The sequence below is a fragment of the Denticeps clupeoides genome, chromosome 19, assembly GCF_900700375.1.
Source record: "Denticeps clupeoides chromosome 19, fDenClu1.1, whole genome shotgun sequence".
In the NCBI taxonomy this organism is placed as follows: domain Eukaryota; kingdom Metazoa; phylum Chordata; class Actinopteri; order Clupeiformes; family Denticipitidae; genus Denticeps; species Denticeps clupeoides.
This window is the reverse complement of record NC_041725.1, coordinates 15,015,208-15,030,880: the sequence shown is the minus strand read 5'-3', so window position 1 is coordinate 15,030,880 and position 15,673 is coordinate 15,015,208. Positions and strand designations below refer to the sequence as shown.

At 44.6% G+C, this 15,673-nt stretch overlaps 1 protein-coding gene across 2 annotated transcripts in view; it reads right to left on the bottom strand.

Annotated features, from left to right (window-relative positions):
- Positions 1-3,116: 3,116 nt before the first annotated feature.
- ryk (receptor like tyrosine kinase) overlaps positions 3,117-15,673 on the bottom strand; it is a 35,946-nt gene continuing 23,389 nt past the window's right edge. Inside the window, exons 10-16 of one of the 2 annotated variants that reach the window (XM_028961407.1) lie at positions 14,678-14,764; positions 11,600-11,669; positions 9,915-10,047; positions 7,747-7,856; positions 7,441-7,600; positions 5,278-5,414; positions 3,117-4,418 (exon numbers count right to left, since the gene is read on the bottom strand). In XM_028961407.1, the coding sequence (XP_028817240.1) occupies positions 4,307-4,418; positions 5,278-5,414; positions 7,441-7,600; positions 7,747-7,856; positions 9,915-10,047; positions 11,600-11,669; positions 14,678-14,764 (809 nt within the window). In that variant the 3' untranslated portion in view covers positions 3,117-4,306. The remainder of the gene's footprint in view (positions 4,419-5,277; positions 5,415-7,440; positions 7,601-7,746; positions 7,857-9,914; positions 10,048-11,599; positions 11,670-14,677; positions 14,765-15,673) is intronic. The other variant, XM_028961408.1, reaches the window with a different exon arrangement.

The window sequence follows — 15,673 nt, the reverse complement described above, 5'->3', positions numbered from 1 at the left end:
TCAGGCCACGCCCCCAAACGGAGCGACGTCAAAACGGAACCGCGCGTTCTAATAATGTCATTTCTAAATTAATTATTATGATAAGTTTCAGCTAATAATGTAATTTCTAAATGACATAATTAACTGAAACTTATCATAATAATTAATAATAACTATATTTTGCTGTTTTCTGTCTTTCTTTCTTTTTTTAATCAACCTCACTTCATACGGGCCTGTATGTCACTACAGTCATCATGATAATCATTTATATATATAAAAAAAAGACTTTTAACTGAAACTTATCATAATAATTAATAATACATATATTTTGCTGTTTTTTGTCTTTCTTTCTTTTTTTATTCAACCTCATTTCATACTGTATAATGTCACTAAAGTCATCATGATTATCCTTAATTAAAAAAAAGACTTTTAACTGAAACTTATCATAATAATTAATAATAAGTATATTTTGCTGTTCTTTCTTTCGCTCTTTTTTTAATTCGACCTCATTTCATACGGGCCTGTATAATGTCACTACAGACAGAAATCCAATTAAATTCAGCTCAGTGAGCTCAATTAACTTTAATGTCAAAATGAATGTTAACCCCCGTCACATGAAACCGTATTGATTTCCACAGCGAGTCATTATTTAATAGGAAACGTGCTTGGAAGTCACCCAAGCCAAACAAGAGCAGGACACAAAGTTCTGGACAGTGAGTGCAGAATGCATAAAAGGACACGGATGCACGTAAGGGCAGGAGACAGGCTGCTTTTTTAAAGCTTCAGCAATGATCATTTTCATTATTCCCCCAGGTTGTGAGCAGATTCACAGGACCATCACGCCACGCCACGGTGGCGTATTTCAGGGCGTTTCAGTCAGACAGGCCGCAGCAGTGCAGATTCAGGGTCATGATGCTGGAGATCTTTATCTTCCAGCTTCCAGAATTGCCGTGCCAGTCAGGGTGCTTCAACCTGCTAAGGAGGGGCACGCATCACTGCAACATAAGCGACGTTCTGACAACGTCATAAATGATATTTTATCTTTTGTATAATTATTATTTGTTTAATAATTGCTAGTGTAAATCGGTAAAGATGTCACGCCCATATGGTTCGGCAGTATGTCGACTGCCATTTTAAGAGCATGGCTCCAGGACACGCCAGTGAGTGACAAGCGTCTTTTACATGAACGGTCCCGATTGCACAATTGGCTACAGAAAAGGGCGGGGCAGCATCTAGAGATGAGCAGCACTGTGGGTCAGATGATTCTGCATGCTTTGCTCTCAGAGTGCTTCGTCCTCTCATGGTGTCTTTTTATTGAATCATTTGACATTTGGGACATTATTGTTGAACTAAATCTCACTATATTGTCCAACCCTTGAAGATTTCCTCAAATAAAAATAAAATAACAAGTGATCATTGCTCCTGCATTTTACTATTATTATGCATGGACTTTTATTATTATCATGATCATGTCATCTAACGTACAATACGTCAGTACCATTTCGCCATCGACTGATCACCTTCCCTGCGCTAAGTTCGTACGTCAGAACTCGTCAACTCTGATATTATCGTAAAACCGGGAATCATCGTCTGAATGTTCATGTGCTCAGAACTTGTGATTACGACATTTCTAGCACTTTAATGCATCATAAATCTCCAGGCCTGAGTATTGGTGGCCTAGCGGGTAAGGAAGTGGCCACGTAATCAGAAGGTCGCTGGTACCACTGAGCAAAGCACCGTCCCCACACACTGCTCCCCGGGCACCTGTCATGGCTGCCCACTGCTCACCAAGGGTGATGGTTAAAAGCAGAGGACACATTTCGTTGTGTCACCGTGTGCTGTGCTGCAGTGTACCACAATCACAATCCTGAGCTGTTGAAATGCCACTGAGCAAAGTACCGTCCCCGCACACTACTCCCCTTTCATGGCTGCCCACTGGTCACTAAGGGCGATGGTTAAAGAGGACACGTTTTGTTGTGTCACCGTGTGTTGCATTTCACAATGACAATCACTTAACTTATGCTTCATTAGGCCACATCAAGTCACCTGGTGCCCAGTGAGGGACTTTTGTTTTATTCAGTTAACATTACCTCAATATATCACCATATCCCTTAAAATATTGGACAAAGAAATTGTGCGTTTACTAGACACCGGACAGGGTTTGTTATTTTGTACATTGTGTGGTTGTGTTACGTTAGGGTTAGGGTTAGGGTTGACCTCTTTGGCAGGCATAGTTATTATGATATTTGTATTTTTTGAGGGCGCAAAAGCCTGCCAAATATACTAAATCCAGAGTTAACGTAGACCCACGAATGTGGAAAAAATAATAATCTTCTGCATTTGGCGATGATGCACATATCAAGGGGATCCGGCTTGTTTTGTGGAACAGTGCCCGCGGGTGATAATCCCACGGGTGTTTCCCGCTTATTATTCTACGTGTGTGACACGTACCGCAGCACCTTCGGCATCCTACGGCGCCTCCTGAGCATTACTCTACTGTAAGCGGCGGGAAGGGGGAATTAGGAGCACTTGGCAACAACAATGCAACAATGGCTCCACTGACAAAGATTTAAGGCCGAACTCTCCAGGCTTATCCCGGGTTTCGGCACAAATTAGATTTGAGATAACTTTCCATTACAGCATCATAGAAACTTTCCGCTTTGTTTCCCCCCTTTTTTTTTCTTTGCGGGGACTTGGTTTACAAACGCATGCAGCAAAACAATGTCCACCCATAAAGGCCATTATATCAGCCCTCTTCATCTGCTGTGGAGTTGTATACAGGCAATAGTCTGTGACAATGGGGGACAAACAAACTTGTCACACATAACGGTGTCATGATCCCCATTACAATAAACGGGACGTCTTGAACGCGGCTTCGTCCGAAGACAGGAGAGATCGCTGGAGCTCACCCCGCCTGGAGAGACTTCCACGGTGCCCGGGCGGAGACAATGGGAGACGGTGGGACGCGACACACGCCACGGCTCCAGTGGGAGTCGAGAGGAGCGGAAAGGCCACATCCCGAGAACGCTGCCCATTTCCTGCTGAGGTGGGAAAATGGGAACCTGCGCCACACGCGAAAACCTGTCGACGTGTGGGGGGGAAAAACCCGCCGTAACAAACAGCCCAGACCACATGAATGAACAAAACTTCAAAGTCTGTTTTTATTCAAATGCTGCCATTTCAATTGCTAGGTAGGTACCAGAAAAACCAGGATGGATCAGGATGAACACGATACCCTTCAATCAGCATGTGGTGATCGATCGTTCACATGGAAGAGACCCTAGAGACATACGTAAGTGACAGGGTTGTTGTGTTTTCTTATTCTTATATATATCTATATATAAAATGTTTTAATAAAGACTCTTTTAGTTCTGACACAGAACAGTCAAATTTTATACTAGGCAAAATTAAAAGCTAAAAACCCTGTGAGGAACATTTAATGGTGCTTAGAACAAAAAGTCCACAGACTGCTTGACACCATCAAAGGATCAATCCACCTAAAAAAAAATCTTTTTATTATTTCCTATAAGGACGTACCACAGTCCAGGGAGTGGACAGATTTCTGTGGGAAACCAGTGCAGGATGTCCACTCTGATCTCTGGTCCATTAACCCAACACATACCAAAAATGCATTCGAGTGAGGTGAAAGGTGAAGGAGTTAGATGGGACTGATTAAAACACAGTGGAGAAGTTCATCATTCACGTACCGACAAAAAAAAAAAATACATATAATAATCACGCTTGACAGACTGTACACTCTCTCTCTCTCACACACACACACACACACACACCCACCCACATCCACACACAAAAAAGATGCTTTCAGCTTTGGCATCCTAATAAAGACTGACTGTAGTGGAGATCATCCTCTCACTATTGAATCTTTAAAAAAAAAAAAAAAAAAAAAAAAAGAAAACTTAAGGCTCAAATTTGTGAGTCCTGAAGCAGGATGAGAAGGAAGGTGGGTCAGCTTGGACATTTCCTGGGCAGCATCACCAGCTGGTCCAAAATATGTTGTGACAGCGTCGTTAAAAGTGAGGATGTCAAACGTTTCTATGGCAACAAAGGGGGTTGATCCCTGTGCTTGGGAAACCTTCTAACTCTGTGGTGACCCAGATCAACCTCTGTGCCTGAACACTGCTTCTCTGAGGCGTTGCAAAGCAAAAATACTTGAACTGAGCTCTGGAAATGATATTTTGCTCTTTAGCAATGATAAAAAAAAAAAAAATTATTTAGTTTGTTCTTTCTGTAAGGCACTTGTTTTTCTTTTCATCATCCTCCTCCTCCTCCTCGGATGTAGTGCTGGCGGGACACTGCGGGGGCGGGCTCAGACGTAGGCTCCCAGAGCAGCATGGAACTCGGTGAGACACTGAACCAGCTGCTGGAACTTGGGCCTTTCCTCCGGGTCCAAGGCCCAGCAACAGGCCATTACAGCGAACCTGCAGACAAAAGGGGCGCAGAAGGCATGAGAATCGGTGCTCCTTGCTACTAAACCATTAGTGCAAGTTACATTAATTACATGTTTCTTGTCATTATAAGTAGTAATAACGTAGCTGATGTAGTTTGGTAAAATAGACACCCCTTCATATGCACATTACCCATTCTGCATTGCAAACATTCATTAAAATGTAGATTGCACTAGATTTAATCCCAACTGGCAGATGGAACTGAAATCTAAATATCCATTTTTCCAGTGCCAGTTAAGCAAAAGGCTTAAAATGATCAGTCAAATCAGATTTATTTCTAGAAGAGCGGATTAATTGCCATGCGTTCAGTGCCAAGCTGAAATGCCTTCGGCAGTTTCACACTCCCTGTTATTTTTTTATATATAGTTAACACCTATTCTTTGGAAGAGGACAGGCTTCCTAACAGGAGTTGATGAAAATAATATTGCTGCGATTTGCTCTGCTTGGCAGCGGCTGGCCAGGTCGTAAAGCAGCTGGAGGATGTTGATAACACTCAGGCTGTAACCGTGCTGAAAGTCAGCGGCCACATCACCGCAGTTCATATGTTTTGTCGACGCGGCTCCGACTGCCGGGAGCTGGTGGAGTATTGGAGGTCGGAGCCTCCGTGCAGTCGGCTTCCTCTCGGGTCAACAGATTAAACGATATAAACAGCATTGGGAAGAACTGCCAATTTTTGCACAAAGTAGTAATTATTTTGCTGTGGGAAATCCTGTCCAACGTTTCATATCATCGGAACCCCACACGGACAGGAGAGTTTCACCCTCCGGGATCCTTGTGGCCTATTCAATCTGAACGGAGCAGAAAATAAAGAGGCGCAGCCTGGGAAACGTACAGTTCGTCTGGACAGTTGATTGGTTGTGCTATTCGGTAGCCGTCTTTCAGGTAGGCCGCCATTTCGAAGGGGTCAATGTCCACATACGGTGTCTGGCCCAAGGTCATCAGCTCCCACAGTGTCACCCCAAAAGCCCACTGAGGAATGAAAAGAAAAGAGAACATAATATTGACTAAACCAGACAACAATTCTCAAGCTTATCTGATATACCACAGCTTGCCATCCTCTTTAAATCGGACGACTACGACGGCACCTTCCCCTTCTAAGAGATATTCATATTTTTATTTCCTGTAAAGCAGTAGTTTAACTGTCTGTCCCCAATTACTGCTGAGATTAGAGACCTGCAAATAAAATCATCTAGGTAGGTTTTTTGTTAACTAAATGTAGTTGCCTGCAACAAAGAGCACAGAGTTTGCAAACCATGCATCCTAGTTTTTATTGCAGCATAATTAAACGGTGAGAACGTACAGCGTTCCACTGACACTGAGTGTTCTACGAAGACTGAAAAAGTTCAAGTTGAAGAAGTTCAAACGATACCCAGCTCTAGTTTCAGGGCTCATCAGACTAATGAGTAAGGTCCGGAAACCCCTGGTTTCGCCAGTCCCTGGACCGTCCCCGGGCGGCACGCCGACTCCTGGATCCCAGTCCAACTCAGCTTGGCGCAGAGCGGATGTTCAGAACCACAACAAAGACACCCCGGCCGTATTTACTAAAAGCCTGTTCCTGTTTCTCTTTCGTACGAGTTCCCCTGAAGAACATGCCTCGCCGCGCATACGGGGGGGGACAAAACGTGTCTGAGAACAAGCACACGCGAGGCGCTGTCACAGCGCGTCAATATTTAGACACGCATCACGGCAAGTATGTAAACGTGCACGCGGGCCGGGGCGCGGAAAAGACGTCTCCGGACGCGCAGGAGCCCTCGGGAATAAGCAGAGCGGCGAAATCCTACCGTTTACTCCGAAGCCTTCTGCCTTTTCTTCTTCTTGTGTACGAGGGCCATTGTGTGCGTGTGCCTGTGTGTACAGCCGAAGGTAAACGGTGGCGAGGGGGGACACACTTTCTCAGCTGCTGTTCCTGGCCTGAGAAACCCACTCAGGCCACACAGACGGCCGAAGGGTGGGACTATCAAATCGCAATATGCTTGTATGGATTATCGCTACGCTGTTATTGATATTTTAAAGTTTATTGCAGAAAAACTAAGAGAAGAATGGAAGGGACTGGGCTGCTTTGCCACCACCTTACTACACTATTCAGTGCTGTGTGAACGATGCTGGACAATGACTGACTGGAAACCAGATCAATATGCAATTCATGTTTGCATCTTACACATCTAATAAAATTACATTCATGACTGTGTTTAATGTAGTTATGTTTGATTTAGAGGTTATGCTCATTTACCAGTTTAGCACGTTCACAACATAACCTGTATCTTAAAAAGTGTGGAACAATCTTCTTTGCACTAAATAAAAGAATATTCAGAATACAGGAGAATAAAGAAATAAAAAATGTTATTGTATTGGCAAACATTATTCCAGTTTTTTTTAGCATCAACAGGCAGGATGAACTGGCCTTCAGTGTATGTATAAAAAGACATTTTCGTGCATTTGTTCTTGGATTTGGATGGTTGGCTCATCATCAGATTAAGCCCCACCCTTTTCAGGTCAGCACTCTGGGGTTCTATTGTTCAACAAAACACAGGGACTGAGACCGGTCAGTCTAGTCAAAAAGTGAGAGAGGGAGGAGACTTCCTGATAACGCAAAGCACCCTTCCTGCTCACGGCGGGGTCAAAGTTCAAAATGCCCTGTCAAAAAGGGGATTTTCCTCTCCCTCCTGAAATATAGAATGAGTCCTCTCTCTCTACATGGCCGAAAAAAAATAAAGCAAAGCTTTCATCACGTGGCTCAGAGTGTGACGCTCAAGCAGAGTGGGAAGTAATGAAACAGTCACACCGGCCGAGCGTGCCAGCCAAACGCACCACAAGCCTCTACATGTCTGATATTCTGGACTCGGAGAATTACACCATCTGACAATAAGGCTTTAGCGCTTACAAGTTACGCTGTGTGTGTCCGCTTTTCAGCTGAAAGCTACAAAGAAAGCTTGAGGCCATAAATGAACGCAGGGGAGTTTGACTGGTGAACAGGGTCGGGATGGAGGCTCCTCACCACGTCGCTGGCGCTGGAGAAGTCGTTGTTGAGCAGGCTCTCCAGGGCCATCCAGCGCACCGGCCGGTTCTCGTTGTCCCCCAGGCAGTGGTAGTCCATGGGGAAGAGGTCTCGGGCCAGGGCATTATCGGTTATCTTCACCTGCATGCTATCGTCAATGCTGGAGAAGGAAAAAATAAGAATAAAAATTTGTTCGTGCAGCTGTGGCTTATCTTAAATGTGGAATGTGCAGATTTTTTTTTAAAGGGAAAGGAGGCATATATAAAGCATCTGTGCATCGGTCAGGTTTTAAAAGTTTGAACTCACACGCAGTTCCTGGCAGCCAGATCTTTGTGGATGACCTCTCGCCGAGCCAAGTAGCTCATTCCACATGCAATCTGAATGGCCATGTGCACCAGGTCCTGCTGGGAGATGGCCTGGTGGGAGAGACAATTATAAACTAGTCAATGGTCTTCTGCAAGGGTCATGTGCTCGACGGCAAAAAAAAAAAAAAAAAAAAAAAAAAAAAAAAGTGGAGTGGAGTGGAAGTATCACCATCTGCATGTGACGTGATGTCGTGATGAGCCATTTCAATTTGATGCTAATACGTCAGAAAGTGTGGTGAGGACAGGCTAGGTACGTAAAAAAAACCTCAGGTACGGACAGACAAGGTGTGGCGCGCTCACGTTGCATTAACGTGCCTTAAAGTGATGCGGAAGTGAGTCGGCTGTGATTGGATTTAACCCTTCAGCGACCATGTGACGTGACTCAGGCTGCATCAGGGCAGGGCGCATGGTGACTGCAGCACAGAAAGCACCTGGCCATTAACAGTTCTTCCCCACAATTATCCCAGTTTTGACAGCACCAACGGGACCAGTTGAGTGAGTTGCACTTGTGGCAATGTTTTCAAACTGGTGCTAAGTACAATGTAATGCACAGGGCTTGCTCGCTTATGTAAGGTATTTAATGGTGATATTGAATAATGTTTGTGCATATCATCCATAATGAGAAAGTATCATGCATGAGAGCTGTCAATCATTGGGATCCACAATATAATTTGCTCACTTTACCTATCCTGTATATATGCACATTCATACTGTTTTTCTTACTGAACTATTGAATACTATTATGAATGTATTCTCCATGTCCTTGTATGAAGTAGTAAAAGCAATTTTGGGTGGATTCAAGTATATTATAAAGCATATTTACATATTTTTACATATATGCATCATATATATTATTACCCCACTGCCATTATTGTCTGTTTCATGTACTGCTGTGTTGCACATATGGTCCTGGAGAACAATATATTGTCTCACTGTACATATAGTGTATTGTTGAGAGAACAAAGCTCTACTTACTTAAAATAGTGTTCTACCTGACACACGTCTTCAGATAACTTACCAAGTGGTTCTTTCTTACTTATGTAAGTCTTGATGGCTAATTTACTGCTAGCAAAGCCCCACACATAGCCCCAACTTGAAAACAGTGCTTTAAATGACTTGACATTAATTCTACGCTTATTATATCAGTAATGGATCATCTCCAGTCACAATGTCACAGTATTAACATTTTTGGGGAGGTAAAATCTGCGGCAAAGGCTATTGAGTGCACTGACCCCAATGATGATGGGACATGGCGGTCTAGAAATAAATTTGGTGTGAGTGAAATGCTCATTGCTGTGGATCACTGTGCAATGATGGCAGCCTATATGAAGCTGAACATTTTAGACAAAAAGGAAGGTTCCATGTTTAATCTCACAACCTCGCTGGTACAAGACAAATGCAAAACATCTGTTCTGTAAAAAAAAAAAAAAAAAATCATGTGTTGACTCTACAAAATCACTGATCACTCATCTGAGAAGATTAGGGTTGACGAATAATTAGTCTGCGGGGAAAAACATGTGCAAGTCAGCATGTAATCAAATGAAACGTCTCACCCTGCAGATTCCACCTTCTGTCAAGCAGCAGATTTACAACCCAGGGTTTACAGAGGCACCATCGAGGAGAAATGCGATTCGGGTTTATGATTTTCATTCTTTTAAAAACCTCAGATCACTGCCTAAAGTGCACAGGGCTGAGAGGATGAAAAGAAACAAGCTGCATTCTGAAATCTTCAAAAGACGACGCTGGTAAGCGTTGCCCTGAGAGGGGAAATTTCTCTCTCCCTCCCCCGATGGAGTTTAGTCAGCGGTGCCATTGATCTGAGGCTTTGGCATCAAATTCCCGCAAAGAGGCCAATGCCAAGTGTACCAGGGACCCCCTGGGGTCAGGCGGCACAAAAGCCCGATTGTTTTCTCTCTGGGGGGGAGTGTATCGCTGCATCGCTGCCTGGTTATAAGTCTACGGCTGCATCTTACGAAGCAAAAATGCTGCGCCGTTCTGAAGAATGCAAATCTGCGGCACATAAAACTCCACAGGCTCAAGATAAATGGCCGTCTTTAACAGATAATAAAAATGTTGACTTATGTCTCAATGTGGAAACCGGGAGCTCACCTGAGGGTTGTTTGCCTCGGCCAGTTTGCACTGCCGAAGGAAGAGCTTCAGGTTGCCCCAGTTCATGAAAGGCAGCAGGACCATGGGCTTCTCACCCTCCTCTGTGCACACATGACTTATGGGTAAAAGGTTTCTGCAGGAGAGAGAAAGAAAAGAGTCTTAAAGTGACATATGTGTTATAACAGATGTCCTCATTTGGAGAACGAGGAAATTCTGAGACATTAAGTTTAATTTTGTGAGACTGTGAGTGTGAGTGATGGTCCAACATGAGGTGTAAGCCCGGGAGAAGCCCGGTAAAAGACAATTATAGCAATTACTCAGCTTTACAGGAAATGACAAAGTGCGCTTCTGCTTGAAACAGGCAAGCCCAGGGAAAGAGGAAGTCGTCTGGAATGAACCATGACACTGTGTCCATCCCCCGGACATTCAAACATTCTGGGAACGCCATTATCACGTTCCATCCTTAACGTTGTGCAACAATTCACTTCAGGGCTCACGTGCTTAGATGCATCCGTTGAGAAACGCTAATATAATGTCTCACACACGCTCGCTGCTGGGGCAAGGAAGGAAATCTGTGTTTATATCGATGTCTGACCTGGGTGGAAAGGTCAGTTATTCCACACCAGCATCGACGGCCAAGTGGTAAAGCAATGGTGAAGATAAAATAAAAGCTGTGTCCTAGGAGGGCACTTCTTCTGAACTCAGGAAATGTCTGTGATCATACAGTGTTGCACAAAAGCCATTTGTGGGCGTACATATGGCTAGAGCATTAAAAATGGAGAACATCGTCTTGGGTTCCCAGAAGGAACGTTGTTGGTCACTGTACCTTTCAGGATGTTTGTGTATGTATGGTTGACTAATTGTGCTCTACTGCTCAATTTATGGGAAAGATCTGTCAAAATTAGGGTTGTGACTTGCCACTAACTAGCCTGCCTTTCTACAGGTTTGTTCCAGCAGTCTTTTATCCAAGGCCCGTTCTGATAAAAAGAACTTACAATACAAATCTAAGAAAATTTTATAGTTTTAATAGCCCGCTATTCCTCCACGGACAGTGTAGCCCACCTCCAAGATTTCTTCCTGTAGCATGGGAACAGAACGTCTCATATAATCTTAATTCAATTACATTGTAATTCTATAAAAGCACTGATTGCTTTGTTAAGAATGTTGTCTTTGCGGTTGTGTTGTATTCGTTGCAAACAAACACACTGTCTCTGTCTTCTCACCCTCAATTGCTGTTGTATGTGTGTTTTAGTTCGCAGGGTCCCTCTCGTTTGTCACGTGTCCCTTAACCCTTAGACGGGAATGAGACAGCGCTGAAGAAATTAAAGCTATTCTAGCTTTATTGATGTACACAGAAACTAAAAAAAAGAAAGAAAAAAAAGAAAAAATGTTTTTCTCAGTTTAGTAGTCGTGACCTGCGATGTATTATCATGCGGCTCCCATTGAGCTCCTGACTAGTGTAAATGCCACCGGTTCTCAGTTGGTTCCCAGTTCAGCACCAGAACAGTCACCTCGTACCAGCACCAGTGTTGTGGAAATGAGGGATTAGACCTTTCCATGTTCCACCAGACCTGATTCCAGAACTGGGGTGGTAACCAGAGGAAGCCAGAGTTGGTGACCCACGGTCTTCAGTAAAGCCTGTACCTTGCATGAGAAAAACGTGCATTCTGCCAAGTTTTACTCACCTGTGATGCAGGCCTCGCAGCTTGCAGCTCTCAGTAAGCATCATGGTCACCTGCACCTCCGAGGCGTGGTCTGCAGAGAGAGCAGAAGGATTAAAGCTACACGATGCCCATCAATCAGACTTTTAACATCGTTTCTTCAGTTACGTCAGCTGTGGCCAACCAACCAATGATCTCACCCCACCTGTTGCTAAGGTAGTGATTGACTGCTAACTCATCCTGAGTAGAGCAGCCACATTAAAGACGTCAATTAGGCTGATGCTGACTATTGCAAAGTAGCATTAGAGGTTCCTAACACAATGAAAATCATTCCAGTGGACTGTGCCAAGCGTGATCGTGACAAGCAGCAATGTGGAAAAGGGCTCAGCGAGACCCCCATGCCAGGGTCGGTGAGAACGGTCCTCTGGACTTCCCTCCGCTCCTTCCCCTCCTGCCCCTGAGTGCTGCAGTCGCTAGGGTCGACTCAAGTTCGCTACGATATTTTTTTTAGATCTCCGACTGCAGCTTTGGCCGTCGCTCACTACTTATGGTAATGTGTATTGTTTCCTGCCCCCAGGGGTGAACGGGAGAGGAAGTGCACGGCCTGGCACAGCAGTGGTTGGCACCAGCCACATTGTTCGCATGTGGGGAGCCGCCCCGACCTGGGTAAACATGGGAGGTGGTGGCGGGGGGTATTAGGGGCAGGGGAACAGGGGCAGGGGAGTCAGGGCTTCCACCGCCTGGATTCACCGCAGAGTGGCGTGAGAGAAGCCGACAGGAGACAAGTCGCTCTCAACTGGCCCTAGCCACCTGTTCTGTCTGCTCAACACATCGCGATAATCATTCAATTGAAACTATGGCTGCAACAATAAAATCTATTTAAAATAAAGAATCCAATTACACTGCCTATTACGCAAGCTGAGATGCTCTCAGGCATCACTTAATGGGGCATGGAATATGTTGGAAACATTAATAATCCATATATCCATAAGAATATATCTTTACATTTGCAGCATTTATCAGTTAAATAAATTTAATCTCTTCTACACAGCCTAAACAAAGAGGTGACAAATATCAATTTGTTGTTCTTTATCCTTACGCATGACGAGGTTCAGCTTTATTGGTCAAAAAAGTGAGCAATGCTGCTGCCCTCTATATAGCTGGAGGTTGGGTTGTTCTGGACCACTGTAGTAAAAAAACCAGTGGTGCTGACCTGCTCCTTATGTGGTGATGAAGGTCTGACTTTAATACAAATGTGCCTTGGAAGGCCAGCATTGAAGAATGTAATAACACTGAAGACGTAATAAAGAAGTCAAAAGAAATCAATCCAAACGACTCGGTTGCAGCAACATCCACTTGGATTTATAAAAGCCTGTCAGAACGGTTCCCACCACTGAGGAACACCACTTCAGCAGAATTATACTGACGTGTGCTGTAGGGTAGGTAGTCTGCAGTCACACTTTGCACAACCAGCGCCGGTTTGAACACAGACCTCAGGTTTTGTGTAATATGTGACCGGCACTTCAGGGCAGGAAAGAGCCACTGGGTCTGTGGTAAACTGAACAAGTGTCTGATAAACAGAGCCAGGGCGCTCGCTTCAAAGACCAAAACAAAGGGAGGGCCGGCAGTCTCCGGCACTTCAGGGAGGAATACACACCGCAAATGTAATTTCATTACAGGAACCACACACGAGCAGAGTAAAAGTAAGCATGCCCCAACAGGCACTTGGGCAACACAGGGCCTCGGGCTGTGAGTGGTGGGGAAGGAAGTGATGTTTATGCTGAGGGGGTCTAGGAACATACAAAGACAAGAGTGACCATGAAGTCATGGAGAGAAGAGCCTAAAGGAGCCAAAATGTCTTCATGTCTGCAAGAGTGGTTCCTAAAAATAGGAACAGTTTATGGCACATTTACAATAACTACGGACATGGGCACAAGCAATGAGGCTAAAAATGGGTAACACCTAGGCAACCTCACGTTGTGATTGCATTTGGCACACAATGATCACATCATGCCAAACTCGTGTGTTTTTATATTTATATCTCACTACACACAAAACTAAAAGTAGGCTATCAAAGTGTCTGATTATTATTGTTTTAATTATTCAATAGAAAAGGTGCTTGTGTTCATGCATCTATCTGGACCAGTAAGAAGCACAATGATGTAATGTAGGACTGTTTTAAAAGCATGGGTCTTGACGGCTAGTGTAATAATTTGTATAAGTAATATGACAAAACTTGTATCTTGAAGAGAAAATTACCACCCTTGTTGTGTGACTTTCTGATTGACAGCTCTTACCTTAAACCCACACCAGTCAAAACGTCACATGCACAAACATCAATAACGATTGTGTTGTTTTCTTCTGAATTTTTTGGTAAACCCAAATGATGCCTTTTGATCTTACACTAAAGAACAAGCCCCATGCCTGGCACATAGTGCGACTTTTAAAATCGTGGCATTATCCAGAACTCATCCATGGACCTGGGGCAGTGGTGGCCTAGCGGTTAAGGAAGCGGCCCCGTAATCAGAAGGTTGCCGTTTCGAGTCCCGATCCGCCAAGGTACCACTGAGCAAAGCACCGTCCCCACACACTGCTCCCCAGGCGCCTGTCATGGGTGCCCACTGCTCACTCAGGGTGATTGGTTAAATGCAGAGGACAAATTTCACTGTGTGCACTGTGTGCTGTGCATTACATGTGACAATCACTTCACTTTTTTTCTGGGTCTTTTCATCTGAACACAGTAGGTCAAGCATGCTTAAAGTTGGCAAAGTCTGTACATCACTGAGCAGCGCACCATCAGGGCTTCTGACCATTTGCTGCGGTGCAGAGCAGATACACATTCGGTACACGGGCTTCCAGCACCGCTGACTGCAGCCCTGCTGGCGGTGACCCAGCCTGGACTACACAATCTGGCCGGTCTGAACCGGTCTCCTCCTCAGAGAGAATTGGCCAATGACAAAAAACAAAGGCTACGTTAGTCTCGACAACAAAATGTTCCCTGGCATGTACAGTACGGCAAGAGAGACGGAGGAGGGGGGAAAAATGTGCACACTGGGGTGCACGTGGATGCAGACGTGCGCACGGCAGGCTGGGGTTGTGTACCTTTGACTGTTTTCACAAAGACTTGCTTCTCTTTGGTGGGGTCCTTCTCATCCAAAAGAACACCATGGAATATTCGGCCAAAGGTACCTGTAAAACGAAACGAGCACAAAAACGTACAAGCTCATTCTACGAATAAAAAAAAAAAACTCAGTAACAAACCTCAGTTACTACAGATGCAGAAGTAAAACATTTTTGAACAAGGTTCCCTTGATCCCCACACACTGCTCCCTGGGCACCTTCCACTAAGGGTTATGGGTTAAAAGCAGAGGAGACATTTCATTCTGTCACCGTGTGCTCCGTTGTGTACCACAATCACAAAAACTTTCAAATGTCTCCGTGCCTCCACTCTATCCTCGCGCGTTTTGTACATTTCAGCGTCCATCAACCAAACCGAGGATCACAAGGACACTGACCCCGACCTCCCAACAGAGTTACACCTCTATTCTGTTCTAATGAAAAGGAATAAAACAGCCAGCAGTTAAGCTGGAGCATGATGGAGAGCGGCACGATCCTTCAGCTTTTGTTCGTCTCTCTGTGGCCCCCAGGGGAAGACAGTATAATATGCAAACAGCCGTAAGGCACGAGGCAGGGCTGAAAGGGCGCCTTGTATAAATGCTGCAGTCAGTCCTGCTCAGACCTGGTCCCCGTCTAGACCTGCAGCTGAAACAAAAGCGAGCTGGAGCCAGAGGCGCTCCCGTAATAGCCCTTGTCAGGTGGTTCTCACAAGAGCGATGGGGGTAATTCTCTAGTTTATAGGAAAAGTGGTCAAATTGAAGAAAAGGAAAAAAAAAAAAATAATTCGGCAGCATTCCAGAAGCTTTGGCAAAAAACCGCAGCACTTGCTCAACAGGCAAAAATAGGCTGAGATGCCTCTATTATAAAAAAGCATTTCAAACTCATGCAGCTAATGCAGTGAAAGCACAAAAATAGAAGTCCTGACTATTCTGACTTTGATGCTCTCAATAAGCTAAAAGACCAAGATTATGCTTTCGCTGC